Source organism: Morone saxatilis, unplaced genomic scaffold (genome assembly GCF_004916995.1).
Source record: "Morone saxatilis isolate NCDOM2014 unplaced genomic scaffold, NCSU_SB_2.0 Contig23, whole genome shotgun sequence".
Classification (NCBI taxonomy): Eukaryota; Metazoa; Chordata; class Actinopteri; family Moronidae; genus Morone; species Morone saxatilis.
The window spans coordinates 7,049,870-7,063,717 of NW_023339796.1; the positions used below are offsets into that span (position 1 = coordinate 7,049,870).

At 39.7% G+C, this 13,848-nt stretch overlaps 3 protein-coding genes across 4 annotated transcripts in view; all 3 read left to right on the forward strand.

Moving 5' to 3' along the window:
- The first annotated feature begins 789 nt into the window (after nucleotides 1-789).
- On the forward strand, nucleotides 790-5,741 carry im:7138239 (uncharacterized protein LOC497366 homolog). The gene is made up of 8 exons (XM_035670368.1): nucleotides 790-821; nucleotides 1,047-1,159; nucleotides 1,698-1,793; nucleotides 1,991-2,130; nucleotides 2,419-2,695; nucleotides 3,438-3,619; nucleotides 4,425-4,483; nucleotides 5,478-5,741. Exons 1-8 carry the CDS (start codon nucleotides 790-792, stop codon nucleotides 5,626-5,628), a joined length of 1,050 nt encoding a protein of 349 aa, XP_035526261.1. The 3' UTR covers nucleotides 5,629-5,741.
- Nucleotides 5,742-7,423: 1,682 nt separating this feature from the next.
- Nucleotides 7,424-9,672, forward strand: admp (anti-dorsalizing morphogenic protein). The gene is made up of 5 exons (XM_035671267.1): nucleotides 7,424-7,814; nucleotides 7,914-8,050; nucleotides 8,167-8,289; nucleotides 8,401-8,590; nucleotides 9,164-9,672. Exons 1-5 carry the CDS (start codon nucleotides 7,490-7,492, stop codon nucleotides 9,586-9,588), a joined length of 1,200 nt encoding a protein of 399 aa, XP_035527160.1. The 5' UTR covers nucleotides 7,424-7,489; the 3' UTR covers nucleotides 9,589-9,672.
- Nucleotides 9,673-11,702: 2,030 nt separating this feature from the next.
- cib3 (calcium and integrin binding family member 3) overlaps nucleotides 11,703-13,848 on the forward strand; it is a 3,484-nt gene continuing 1,338 nt past the window's right edge. Inside the window, exons 1-4 of one of the 2 annotated variants that reach the window (XM_035671280.1) lie at nucleotides 11,703-11,753; nucleotides 12,559-12,593; nucleotides 12,948-13,059; nucleotides 13,583-13,730. In XM_035671280.1, coding sequence (XP_035527173.1) covers nucleotides 11,703-11,753; nucleotides 12,559-12,593; nucleotides 12,948-13,059; nucleotides 13,583-13,730 — 346 coding nt within the window. The remainder of the gene's footprint in view (nucleotides 11,754-12,558; nucleotides 12,594-12,947; nucleotides 13,060-13,582; nucleotides 13,731-13,848) is intronic. The other variant, XM_035671281.1, reaches the window with a different exon arrangement.

Sequence of the window (13,848 nt, forward strand, 5' to 3'; positions counted from 1 at the left end):
ACCTTATAGAATTATATAGTTTTCTGAAGACATATCATATGATCTACATAATTAAATCAAGTAATTAACAAGTAATCTGGGTTTTACCAGGATTAGGATGGAATTTCAGTAAAATTTGTTGTAACTTCATGAAAGGAATCAACAACTGAAACCTGTTGTAGGCGTCACCTTAATCAAGGTGTCTGAGTGCTGATGGCTCTCGGAACGATGATCCGTTGATCCCGATGAAAATGAGGGGATCATATCAACACTTCAAAGAAGGACTAACACCTTATTAAGATATGAATAGAACACCAGTAAAATACCAACATTGTAACATAGTTAAACTTTTCTTTCCCATGAATAAAATAAGACTTTTTGGTCTGGAAAAGGTTTTTTAAAAAGTATTTAGAGTTTTTAGGCTGCGCCTTTAGATGAGATGTATTCTGGGGCCTTGTTGCCAGGATACAGTGTTCTTTATTAAGTTTCTGTTTTACGTCACACATTTTTTTATTTAAACAGACATTGAGCCATCTGAAAACCATGTTACATATGTTACTTTAATTCTGAATCTTAACCTCTTTCTTGTGAAGAAAAGTTGAGATTTGAAGGGCAGCTCTGAGGGGTCTGGCCATTTGGTGTCATGTTGAATAAACACAAAGGTGGTGGAGTTTGCCGAAGGGGAGGCTCAGGACCCCCACACTGATCCTGTTTATGTGTTTGGGCCAGGTTTTGTTTTAAGTCAGAGGTGCTAAACACCTTCCCCCTGAGATAAAAGATGATTAATGCCTTTGAATGAGCGACGCTTTAATGGCTCAAGGCTACTTAAGCACTTCATTAGGGTGAGTTCGGGCCTGTCAACACACTCGAGCCACTGTGTCCCTCTCAGCAGAAACAGAAAAGCTGTAGAGATTTCCTTTGAAGTGGCCCCTGCTTGTAAGAACTCCATCCCACAAAGCATTCAGCATGGAAATTTGATTAGCTCTCACTTTTTGAGTCCACACCACTCTGAGACCTTGTTTTCAGGTCACATTTGGGGCTGAAACTTGATCCCATATAAATATCAGAGGCATCAGTGAGCAGAGGGACACTCAGGATCTGGCAGCTGAGGAGCAGCGGACTAAAGCCATGGATTTACCCCGACCATTCCTTCTCCTCCTGTGTGTCCTCCACCTGACCTGTAAGTACTGTTTGCTCTGTTCTATTCTACTGCTGCTGTGTGAGTGTGTAGAAGCAGATATTCACTACAACAATCTGCTCAAATGTACTTATAATGTACTATATAAATGGAAACATGAGTCATAGAGGAGTGTGATGCTGGGAACTGTGTGTGATGTGTTCACAGCAAGTTCAGGTCCATTCACTTCTCTTTTAACTAAATATTGAAGTGTTTTCTTAAATCAATATTTACAGATGAACACAGACATTAAGCTTTTAAAATAAAGTCATTTAGAGTGTTTTTTTCGTTCTTGGAAAGCTATTGTTATAAATATTCATATACCTGTCTGAGCCTAATAAACTGCTGATTCATGCTTTTCATTAAAACATTCCTGCATTATCGTGTCCCATTTTTAACTTGTATGTAAAATATTGTGATCTCATGGATCTTAATCTGCTCATCTTGTCGTAATTGTAATGTTTTGAATCATTCTTAAAGACAGATATGAAGTAAATTAATAACAATGTTAACTCACTGATATTTGTGTTGTGTTTTCTAGTGACCGGAGTGCTGAGCAAACACATAGACCACAGAAACCTGTTCACACAGAGAATGTGCTGCAAAAGACAGAGCCACTTTGTCTACATTGGACAAGGTAAAGCACCACATGCTTCCATCAGTAAATGTTTTAATTCAGCATTAAATGCACATATGTAATCCTCCAAAAGACAAAGTATGATTTGTCAAACAAACTGAGAATTTTGTAAAGCAGCTGAGATGAATAATTTGTTTGTTTTTAAAAAAAAAAAAGATTGTATTAATAATCCCTTTCTGTCTGAAATCTCTCCACAGACATCTCTGGGAGTCCTGTCAGTGTTGATGTTGGGATGTGCAGGTCGCACTGTGGGGGAGCATCCAGGCCATCACATGAAGCAGGACAGCAGGAAAAGTCCAAACATTCCTCAATGCTGGAATTTCTCAGGAGCAAAAAAGTAAGTGACCTTTCCCCGCGCAGCCACACGGGGGCGCTGTAACTTTGTGATTATCTGTCTAAGGTTATTATGCTGAAACTCGGCCTGCAGGCTTGTACTCGATCATGAAGTTATTGTGCTACTGGAGCACGTATTATTTTCGGTATTAATATTTCCGTAAGATAACATTAATCATAAACCACAAGTGTAAAAACACCCCCAGTCAATTTGCACCACTCAGTTACAATAAATCACACAGGAACATGTTCTGACATGTTGTGAACATTAATTTATCTCGCCTTACAAAAGATGAGGACGCGCGGACCTGCAGCTCCAGAGAGCTCGGAGCAGCCGAGCCAGATGCCCTCCTGCGGCATGAACCAGGTGTGCGCGGCGACCGGGATGCGTGTGGACCGGGTGCTTCTGTTCGAGGGCCCCCGGGAGGTGGAGGTCATCGAGGAGTGCCACTGCGAGATCAAGCTGACCGAGTGCATCCGCGTCCCCGCACTCAGGACTTTCTACTCCGAGACGCCTTATGAGACCGTCATCGACCTGGGAGGATGCTCCGGGTCCAAGGGCTCACCAGGTGTGTGTGTGTGTGTGTGTCTGTAGTGTACCTGTCTGTTTCAAAATGACCCACTAAAGATTGAAATACTGCACATCAAGCATCATTCAGCAGGAATATGCAGTCAGTAGGTCGATCAGTTCAGCTTGTTGAGAACAAAAAGGAGATTAAAGGGGTTATTCGACTTTTAGTGTTTTGTGTCTTTTAACTTTTTCACTGGAAAAAGGTGAAATTAAGTATTTTTACTTTGTTTACTGTCCTCACATAATTTAGATTCATTTTTAATTAACTTCACTTTAATTTGTTAACTTTTTGCACCTTTAAAAATACCCTGATGAAGGTCTTAGTAAAACATTATAACAACATATACTTAAGTTATACTGACATTCACATAGTCAAAGCAGCCCAGCACTGCTAGCATTGGATTCACCATCATTCACTATACTGACAAAGTTAAAGCCCCTATCCTTGCTGTTAGCTAAATATACATGGATAACTTTAACTTTAGTGATAAAAAAACTTTTGTTCATTTTGTGTGTTTGATTATAACCTACTTCAAACTGTGGGTATCGTTTCCATTATTTAACAGCATCAGGAAACAATAGCCTACTACCCATGAAGTTGTTGAAGCCCATCAGTCAGCTCAGGACTGATCCCGAAGCTAATCCCCTGTTTTAAAGTTCTGTTTGTTTACATTTGGATCACAGAATATAATTGAGCTGCTCTCAATAACTCCAACTTTTCTTTAATCGATCATCCACAGAGGGATTCTCCTGCGTCCCCACAAAGTTTGACTCAGCCTTGGTGGAAACCCCCAACAAAGCGGACCTCATCCAGACTGTGGCGGCCTGTGAGCTGAAGGAAAGCTGCTACAGGGTCCCATATGTGGAGTATTACTACGAAATAGTCCACCACGCAGATGGAGTCAAAGAGGAGAGGCTCAAAGTAGGTGTAAACGCTAAAGTACCACTGAACTTTATTTCTGACTCTCATAAATCATCAGTCTTGTTCATCCACAACGAAAGTGTGTGTGAATCTAACTTTATGTTTAAATCCAGCTTTTCCAAATGAGAACTTCTTAGCATGGCATAATTAACACCAGAAGAGTGATTCATTTGTGATGCCGGTTTCACACTTTCTTTTGTAATCAGGTTGAGAGGAAACAGGGGATCTAGTTGGGTGCCAGACAGTAATGAAGTATCTTTATTCATCAGGCACATGTGTGGAAGACGGCACTTAATCAAGCTAATCCACTGGCCAGTGGCTGGCACCGCACATCCTGGTGTGATAGATGTGTGGCATGCTTATTCGTGCACAATCTGCAACAATACACATGATAGACTGGCAGATTTCAGTGTCACAGCTCATCTTTATTCAGGAAAATACAATTAAAGCCTGATTTAAACTGTATTACTGGCCATGTAGAGAATTAGAATTTTTATTGTTTTATTCCACCTTAAACTTATATCATTCACAAAAGTCCCATTTACAACAAAGCTCATCCACAACCTTTTCCATATTCTACATATGACAATAATTATTTGTGATTTTAACATTACTTTAAGTTGGTCATCTGCTGTGCCTTAGTGCCAAAGGTGAGAGTGCACCACAAACACAAATGGTCCCTGCAGGTGTTGAATCAAAGCAGTTAACATTTTACACAGCAGCTGGCCCCGCAACTCAACTGGGTCAATATTTGTGAGCAGCTGTGAGCTGATTGCCCTCTCTCTGTGTTGCTAATGTTCCACAGGAAATAGATGTGGGCAGATGTTTGGGAGGTTGCACCACAGGAAACCGATGCCTTCTCAGGTAAGTATGAACACAGCTGCTACCCCCCAACACACACAGACACACACACACACACACGTCCTCTGCCCCTCTCACAACAATTGCCTGTGAGCTCTGACACTTTCTGCACTCAGCATGTTGGCTTTTTTAGTTTAATTCCTTCACCAAATGCCCCCCTCATACCTTCTGCTTTATTTTGAAATTGTGGCAGACTTGTAACAGTGTGATATCAGTTTATCTTAAACATATGAAAAGAATAAGAGGTTCACATTACATATGTACCTCCTTCATTGTATTGTTGGACTTTGATTTTATGACTGTAGGAGGGAAAGTGCTGTACAATATAAATTTAATTGACCCCTTAGCATACGCCCCCCCCTTTTACTTCCCTCTTAAGTTTTTAAGCTTTTCTAAAATCGAGTCATGTTTTTATGGCTGCACCATTCTATCAAATGCAAATATTCTAAATGCATCGTGCCTTACTTTAGACACCTTACCCTTAATACAGCCTGACACATTTGGTATCTTTGGAAACTTTGAAAGAATTTAAAAACCAGTTTTGTGGCCCCTGTAGTTTCTTTGGCTACACAGCATGATTTTGTTACCCCTGTCCTAACATTAGGTTTTAACAGGTTAATGCATGTCTTCTTCCAATGCATGGGATTAATTTTACTTGTCTCAAATATTACAAATCCCTCAACTAGTGCATAGTTGTAATGCATTTACATCCGCAGATTCTGGTTCGGAATCATAATAACTTATAAAAAAGTTTAAACAAGAATTACCGTAGTTAAAACTGACAATAAAAAGTGGACAGACACAACAGAATACAAGCACGAAAGAACATCACATATTAAAGTTGATTGTCACAGTGTAATTTGACAACACCAGGCCACATGTAAACACTGAGTTTTAGGGGTATTTAATTGCCTCAGGGGACAAACACAACATATTAAGTGGTTGTTTGACATAAAGCACAACGTGATTTTAATGTTCTTTCATTTTTCTGCTGCAGGAGTCCATCTGATCCAGAAATCTGCCACTTATGGGCTGAAAGACAGTCCAGTTCCTGTGTTCCTCAGGGCTACGAGAGCCACAGCTTCCTCAACCAGCATGGGCAGATACGCACCGTCCTGTCCATCACTTCCTGCCTTTGCCAAAACTGAACACTGCACCCCCCACTGGAAAACAACTACCAATCCCTTCTCAGAAGTTGAGAGGATATATTCCACAGTAGCAGCAGCCCATTGATGACCCCACCGAATACTGTAACATTTACTGCCCTAAAGTATTATTGTATTATATGTAATATATGTGAAAATGATAATTTTGTAAATAAATTTAATACAACAAACTTTGAGGACTTGTCATTGGACCACTGTACAACACGTTTTCTGCAAATAAAACAAAGTGGAAAGGTCTCCAAGGTGCAATACTTTAAATAAACTGAATTAAATGACACTTTATATTACAGTGCAATACAGTGTGCAGCCCTCTTAAATTATTAGATTATTAATATAATAATATAATTAAATATAATTAGTATAAAAACTACATAAACTTTATTTGATTTTCAAAAACAAGTTAATTTAACAGAAACAAGAGCAAGTATTGGCAGACCTGGCAGATCTTTTAGACTTTCAGACAATCTACAGTTCAGTGAATTGAATGAAATTCATTTAAATCCGATTCAGGGTCTAAAGTTTCAAAGAGCCAAAATGAAGCTTTGAAGCTCTGGAAAGGATAACATGAAAAGCCAACCAATTTAGCAAATGTCCCTTTGAAAAAACACACGTGCAGTTAATAGCTCCTAATTTTGATATCAAAGTGTGAAACAACACTTTTGTGGGTTTCTTTCTGTCATCCTAAGAGAATGGGTTTTATGGCTTGCTTTCAAGGTGTCACGTAGAGAAAAAAAACTTTGATCTCTTAAATGTTTATTACAGTGGGGGGAACAAACTTTTTCCAGTGTCAACTTGTCTTATGCTCGTGCGTAATTGTGCGTAAAGATCAGAGTAACCAAATGGCACCGTGAGCCATTTCTGAGTTTCCTTGAAAATAATTGAGTTGGCATTGAGAAATAAATTAAAAATAACAATGATGAAAGAATGAATTGGTTTTTGTGCTCATGATTAAGTTAACTGTCTAATTTATCAAATTTATAGATGCCTTTATCTGAAGCGGTGAAGGATACTGAAACTCAAAAAATTCCAGTGTGCAAACCATTATCAGTATCCTATTCTGTACCTAAATATATAGGGAATTCATTTGGAATGACTTGTGCCGAACTGTTGCAAATCATATAAAGGAAACGGTCTTTTTATGGGGAAAATGAACGATCACTGGTTGAAAGTATCTCCAACATTTCCACCACATTAACTTATGCCATTGCAGGAATTCCATCCAGTTGGGGGTCTTTTAAAAAATAAAACGGCAGATTTGGTGATTATCCGACTGTAACTGGATAAGCAGTTATGTAAATCCTGCGACGTGTAGCCAGCGACACCCGTCTCTTTATCGAAGTAATTGGTTTCCACCTAAGACACTGTGCCCATTATTCTAAATTAATGGATTCATTTAGGCGCAGTTAACCTCCCATGGTGAGTGCACTTCCTCAAGAGATCAGCTCCAAGTTTATGCTCTTCATATTATTTACATTTCTCTCCTATAAAATGATACAACAGAGGGAAAATATATATTCCACAACAACATAGTCATAAGTACCACGCTTTTTCAAAGGCTGGATTTAGTTTATTTGAGCCTTTATTGCCAGACGTTGAGACAATGGGCTTGAATGAAATCTACAATCGGGTTCACACCTTGTTAACACCGCCATTAGTCTCCCTTTACATTCGCTGATTGGTGATTTACATTTGCGACCAAATAGCATCTTTACTGCTGTTTACCAAGGCTTTGAGGGCCACTGAATAGTAAACGGGAGCATTTGATATAAAAAGTCGAGCTTCTAGGACCCTGCAGTCACTCCAACTCCAAGTTGCTGGCCGGTTGTGTGGCTCTAGGACACCGATGCGCCAGGAATCTACCCAAACTTCAGAGATGTTGCTGTTTGTGATCAGCTTTGCCACTCTAGTGTGCACCGCCGCTGCACGGCCTTCACTCAACTACCTGGAGAATCATTTCACCGCCGACAACGAGTCAGGAGAAGTCCGCTCAGCTGCCATCAAGAGACTTTTGGAAGTTTTTGGGATGGAGGACCCCCCTGCCATCCACGGACACAAGCAAGCACCCCAGTACATGCTTGATCTGTACAACACGGTTGCTGATGTGGACGGTGTGACCAAGGACCCGTATCTTCTGGAGGGGAATACTGTGCGCAGCTTCTTTGACAAATGTAAGATCAGATTTGTGTGTGCACACGTTTGCTTCTGGCTTCTGTAGTCAACGAAATATAGTTTTGTTCTGGTCTCTAATTATATATTTTATATTGCAGTGCGCAGTGAACAGGTGGAGTACAGGTTCAATTTGTCCATGGTGGCCAGAACTGAGAAGATTCTCACTGCAGAGCTCCATCTTTTCAAGCTGCGACCTCAGGCAACACTGACATTCCACAGACATCATTTCTGCCAGGTATGTACCATCAGATACATTCAACTGAGCAATTTAACGAAATACAGTGAATCCACCCAAATGCAACGTCTCCCTTGGATATTACTGTAATCCACTATCTCTTTTGTTTCATTTAGGTTAGTGTCTATCAGCTGCTTGACACCAGCAGAAACAACAACACACAAGAGAGGAAGCTGCTGTCTTCTCGACTCATCCCAGTCCACTCTACTGGTTGGGAGGTGTTCACCATTACACAAGCAGTAAGTATCCACTTCTCTTCTCTTTAAGAAGCTCAACTTCTGTAGGTGAATGCTGGACATAACTGCCTGGATCCAGTGTTTTAAGTGACTAACGTGAACTTCTTCATGTAGGTCCGCTCCTGGATGATAGATGAAGGCAGTAACCTGGGGCTCCATGTGGTGGTTCGGACCCTGGGGGGAAGCCAGATGGATATGAAAATGATCCGCTTTGCTTCAGGACGCAACCACCACCAGAGCAAACAGCCCATGTTGGTCCTCTTTACTGACGATGGTCGCCGCTCTACCAATGTTGAAAACACAGGTGAGACTTGCTTCAGCTTTAATGTTGTTTGAGTGATCAGGTTTTGTCCAGTGACAGTAAAAATACACAGGACATGTATTTTTGTGGTCTTACTGCTGATGAGCAGGAGTATAGATACAAATTATGTGGCCTTTTAGAAATCCTGGGCCTCCCAAGCACACATTCTCTTCCTTTCCCTGCTATACTTAACAAACACATTATTTTACAAATCAGTTATCAGACAAAGAAACATCTCAAGTCCAATGTTAATTGGCTTCCAAAAACATTCTTTCATCAGTTGTCTTCTGTTAAAAAATCTACCTGGTGAGGGAGTTAATGTGTTCTTGCCTAACTGTAACCCTTATTGTTCCAGTTGTCACAGCTAAAGCAACTTTTGCTATGTTTAATTCTTTAATGTTTTTGTTGATTTAAGTTTTGAAGTTTTCAATCAAACCTTTTTTTCAGAATAAGAGTAACAGAAAAAAATAGAGACCTGCTGTACTGTAACTTAGCTCAACTTTGCATTTTGACTCACAGAACATACTCTATAAAATACTGTATTTCCTAACAAAGTGCTTTGCCTTCCTTCACCAGACCCAAATGACACCGGTGCCACTTCCAGCCTGCCCCAGGCCCCCATGTCAGATACACCCTCCCGCAGCGCCCGATCTCTGGACTACAGCGAGGAGGAAGGTGTGTCTTCACCCTGCCAGCGCCAGCCTCTCTACGTCGACTTCGAGGAGATCGGCTGGTCGGGCTGGATCGTGTCTCCCCGGGGCTACAATGCTTACCACTGTAAAGGCTCCTGCCCTTTCCCTCTGGGTCAGAACATGAGGCCGACCAACCACGCCACCGTCCAGTCAATCATCAACGCCCTAAAGCTGATCAAAGGCATTGAAAAACCGTGCTGCGTGCCTGACAAGCTCTTCTCCATTAACTTACTTTACTTCGATGATGATGAGAATGTGGTGCTGAAACAGTATAATGACATGGTGGCTGGAAGCTGTGGCTGCCACTAACATCCACTAGTCGCTGGTGATGGACTGCACGGATATTCATAAAAAATATAATGCAAATGAGGGTTTTAGTACATAGATAGCCAGCAGCCAAACTCAAATGAAACGAATAATTAATGTGCAGTCTCATGTGTGGCTTTGTAATATATGTAAATATTCAAAAAAAATTATAATATATGGCAGTGATGGAAGTGATATCCTGTGAAAGATTTGAATGTGTATATTTTATGTTTTCTGTATTCTACAGAATAAATGGTGTAAAGAAAACATTATAGTGTGAATTTATTTGCAAAACAATTTCACTAAAAAATGTGACATTATTTCAAGAAGATCTACATTAAAGTGTTGTTGTTTGAGTGATTAGTGTTATTGGGTGAGTGAATGAGGCCAAAGGCAATGCAGAAGACCCAGTACTATTACAAGTAATGATAATAACTATTCACATTAAATTAAAATTCTTGGTCACAATTATTAGTGTTACTAAACTAGCTTGTTTAAGTCAGACTGATGACACCAAGACTTTTGCTTCTGGAATAAACAGTTTATACAGAAAAAAAACTATATTGTTGGCAAGCACCATAATTTGAAGGAAGATATCCACAATCTGCACCGCCCCCCCCTTCGCCACTAGAGGGCGGTGATGTGTTGCTGGGTGATGACAGGATGCCATGAGGGTAATTGCGTAATAGCAGAGAGCCTGGAGCCCCATTTTCCCACAAGCCTTCCTGTCTGCATATGACATGCCTGAAATGTTGCAACATATGAATGTAACTTGTGGTTCAGGTTGATCACTGGTATATTTCGAAGATAGTATCAAAAAAAACAAACAAACAAGAAACTGCTGCACCATGCCATACCAACATTTTCACATTCTTACATACTGTACTTGAGCATACATGAACATATTGTACACAGTGATTTCATTATTTAAAACAGTAGAATAAGACATTTTAATACAATACAATGCCACTGTCTGGCAATAAATCCAACGTCTGTCAAGCTTAAACTGTTACCTTTTAGGCTGTCGTTAGTGATATTGTTGCTGTTTCGGACTGAGGATGTTTCTAAATTATGTCCTCATCAACAAATGGGGTCTAAAAAGGAAGAAAGGTGGTAATATTAGTGCAGTTTTAACTGTTAAAGGGCTTTTTAAGGGGCCCACTTCCATTTATGCAGTAAGTATCCCCATCTGTCATGGGCCCTTGTAACCTTTTGGGCCTGTAGGCCACACAGGCTGCACAGTTGGTACTTACACCACTGAGTGAAATATTACTGCTATTTCTAAGTGTGTATTTTAGTGCTTCCTGTTGGCCAAATTTGTATGGAAATACAAATTCTTCAAACTAATTTCTGTAGACTTGCCATCTTGTGTTTTGAACAGAAACATATAATATAAAACATAGTAAATTCTATTCTTTTTCTTTTTTAATTTGAATACATTCAATAGCTGTCATAAACAGGCATATTTTGTAATGTAACGTTAAGATGTTAAATCTTCTGCAGTTGTGGTTGCAGAGTATGAAAGAGATGTCCCCCAGTTCTAATTGTCTGTCTAAGTTGGGAACAGCGGACATTAAAAATGTCGGGTTTAGATTCTTCATCCCAGAATAAATGTAATATTGAAGGTTTTCTCAGGAGAAATGCTTTTGTTCTGCTCACTGTGGCTGCTATTGTCAGAAGTAAGTCTCTTTATGAAATATTATCAGTCAATGTCTAACTCAATTCTCTAAATAAGGTAACACAGACAAAACTTGTCTCGCATCAAAAAGTCTATTTGCCCACTACAAAACCCTGTCTCTAAAGAGTGTAACCTGAGCAGTGACTGAGGCGTTGGCCATAGAGTGGCACTAAAGGGGGTTGATACCACTTGGCATGATGCTGGACGACAGCCCTTATTCATTGTCAAAGGGGCTGCTATTCACAATGGAGAAAACGATGAAATGCTGCCATTATAATGGGGACCAAAGGGCCCTGTGGCAGCCCGACACCCGATCTCCTCATTGGCTCTGGCTTCCTTTTGTCCCAGTATTTCATATCTGACATATCCACACACCCTAAAAAAGCACTTGATGTTGGAGCAGCAATGGACCTGAGGCTTGGTGTCTGCGTGCTCAGACATGGGGAATAAACAGACCATCTTTACAGCACAGCAGCTAGATGCCTATCAGGTTGGTGTCAATCCTGTCTCTTTCTGAATGAACAATTAGCCTCACTCACGCTAATGGTGCCTCTCTTATCAATACTAGCTACCGGCATCTATAAACAAGATTAACTCACTTGTCAGACTTTGTTGATTTAATATTTTGTTGTTCAGAAAAGTCTTTGGACATGTTACAGTCAACACCGCAGAGGCAATCTGTGACCCAATGTTAGTGACATGATGCAGAGTTAATGCCGTGTTATGAAAAACATCTGTTTTCATATAAATCCAGAACATTTACTTTACTTAGTTACTTTACTGTAGCGCAGAACGTTTTTGTTTTATTTTTGAGGTACTACATGCATTTCCATTTGATAGCACTTTGTACCTCTACTCTACATAACAGTGAGAAATGTACTTTTTTTATGTCATTACATTTATTTCATAGTTATTACTACTAAGATTTTACACAAAAACATTATCTTTAGAATTTATCTTAGAACATATGAAGCGTTATAGATTAAACTAACTAAAAATATATAAAGTAGTTATTTAAATGCTTACGTGTTAATAACTATGAACCCATAATATAACATTTTGCATAATGAGTGCTATTACTTTTGATACATCTGTACTTGTAACATTTTAAATGCATGACTTTTAATTGCATTTGACTGTTTATGGTGTGGTACTGCTTGTATACCTTCAGTAAATATCTGTATATGTTGTCCACCACTGTATAAAACAAGTAATTTAGCACCAGCTTGTATATGAACAGCTGTATCGTAATGCTGTAACTTCACTTTCCTGTCATGGTCTGATTGTATTTGCAGGACTGTACATATTTTACTAGAAAAGAAATTCTCAGGTGAGCATATTTTTTGCACTAAATCTTAATATATTTAAGCCCTTGCTGGTGTAGGACAGCTGACACAGCTGAATTTTTGTTTTGTTCTGCACAATACTACACTGTAACTCTAAACTACAGTATCAGGAGACCTGTCCTACTGTGGGGCAGTTGCTTTCAGAACTTTACTTTACTGAAACTAATTTTTCAGAGTTTTCAATGTTGACCACAATAGAGAAAAACTCCAGCTGAGTGGTAGGGGTTTCTTAATTTTCTAATTCAACTACCAAATGCCCCTCTAAAATACATAACTGCATAATATAGAATACAGCTTGTAATTTAATATTGAAAGTAAATGTTTTAAACCTTTCCTAGACTGTTCTACCGCTATCGGGATTTGGCACCGCAGCTCGTTCCTCTTGACTACACCAACCACCCAGATGTGAAGTTACCATATGAGCTGATTGGCAGCATGCCAGAACTGAAGGTAGACCTACTGGTCCACACACACCCTGCAGACCCGCTCTCTCCCAGTGTTCCCAATCCATAATTAATGGCCAACTAATCGACAGAATTATTTGAAAGGTTATATGTTACCCGACTCCTTTAAACTTGAAGAATGCTGGTGAGTCCCTCAGGGCACACTTGTTGGAAATGGGTCAATTATATGGCTCTTTACACAATGACAGCAAGGTAAACAGGTGTGTAAACACTCTGGTCACTGACATGTCCTGAGAAAGAGAGAGTAAGACTGTAAGGATTATACTTTACCTCATAGTTATTGATCGTCATGAATTGTGACAATTAATTAGCTTATTAGAATTCTCATTAGAAACACAAAAAGCAGACAAGAACATGAGATATAAACAAAAACACACAATCATGGAGCACAGGAAGGCCCTAAAATCCAATCCAAAAACAAGCACCAGTTCATAGTTCTGTATGATTAGCTGCACTGAGAAGTTTTAATCAAACTTATATTTATATGTATTGGTGTCCTCTTTGTCCAGGACAACCCATTTCGCCAGAGGATCGCTGAGGTTTTCTCTGAGGACGGAGAGGGAAACATGACATTGGATGACTTCTTGGACATGTTTTCAGTCCTGAGCGAGATGGCTCCACGTGACCTCAAAGCCTACTACGCTTTCAAAATCTATGGTAAAATATTAAAAGTGGTACAGTTGAAAAAAAAATGTCAGGGAGTTCACTCCTTTTTTGTGTTTTGTTGAGATTGTCTTTATTTCCCTATTGTTTGGGGTGCCACAGACCCTCTTTT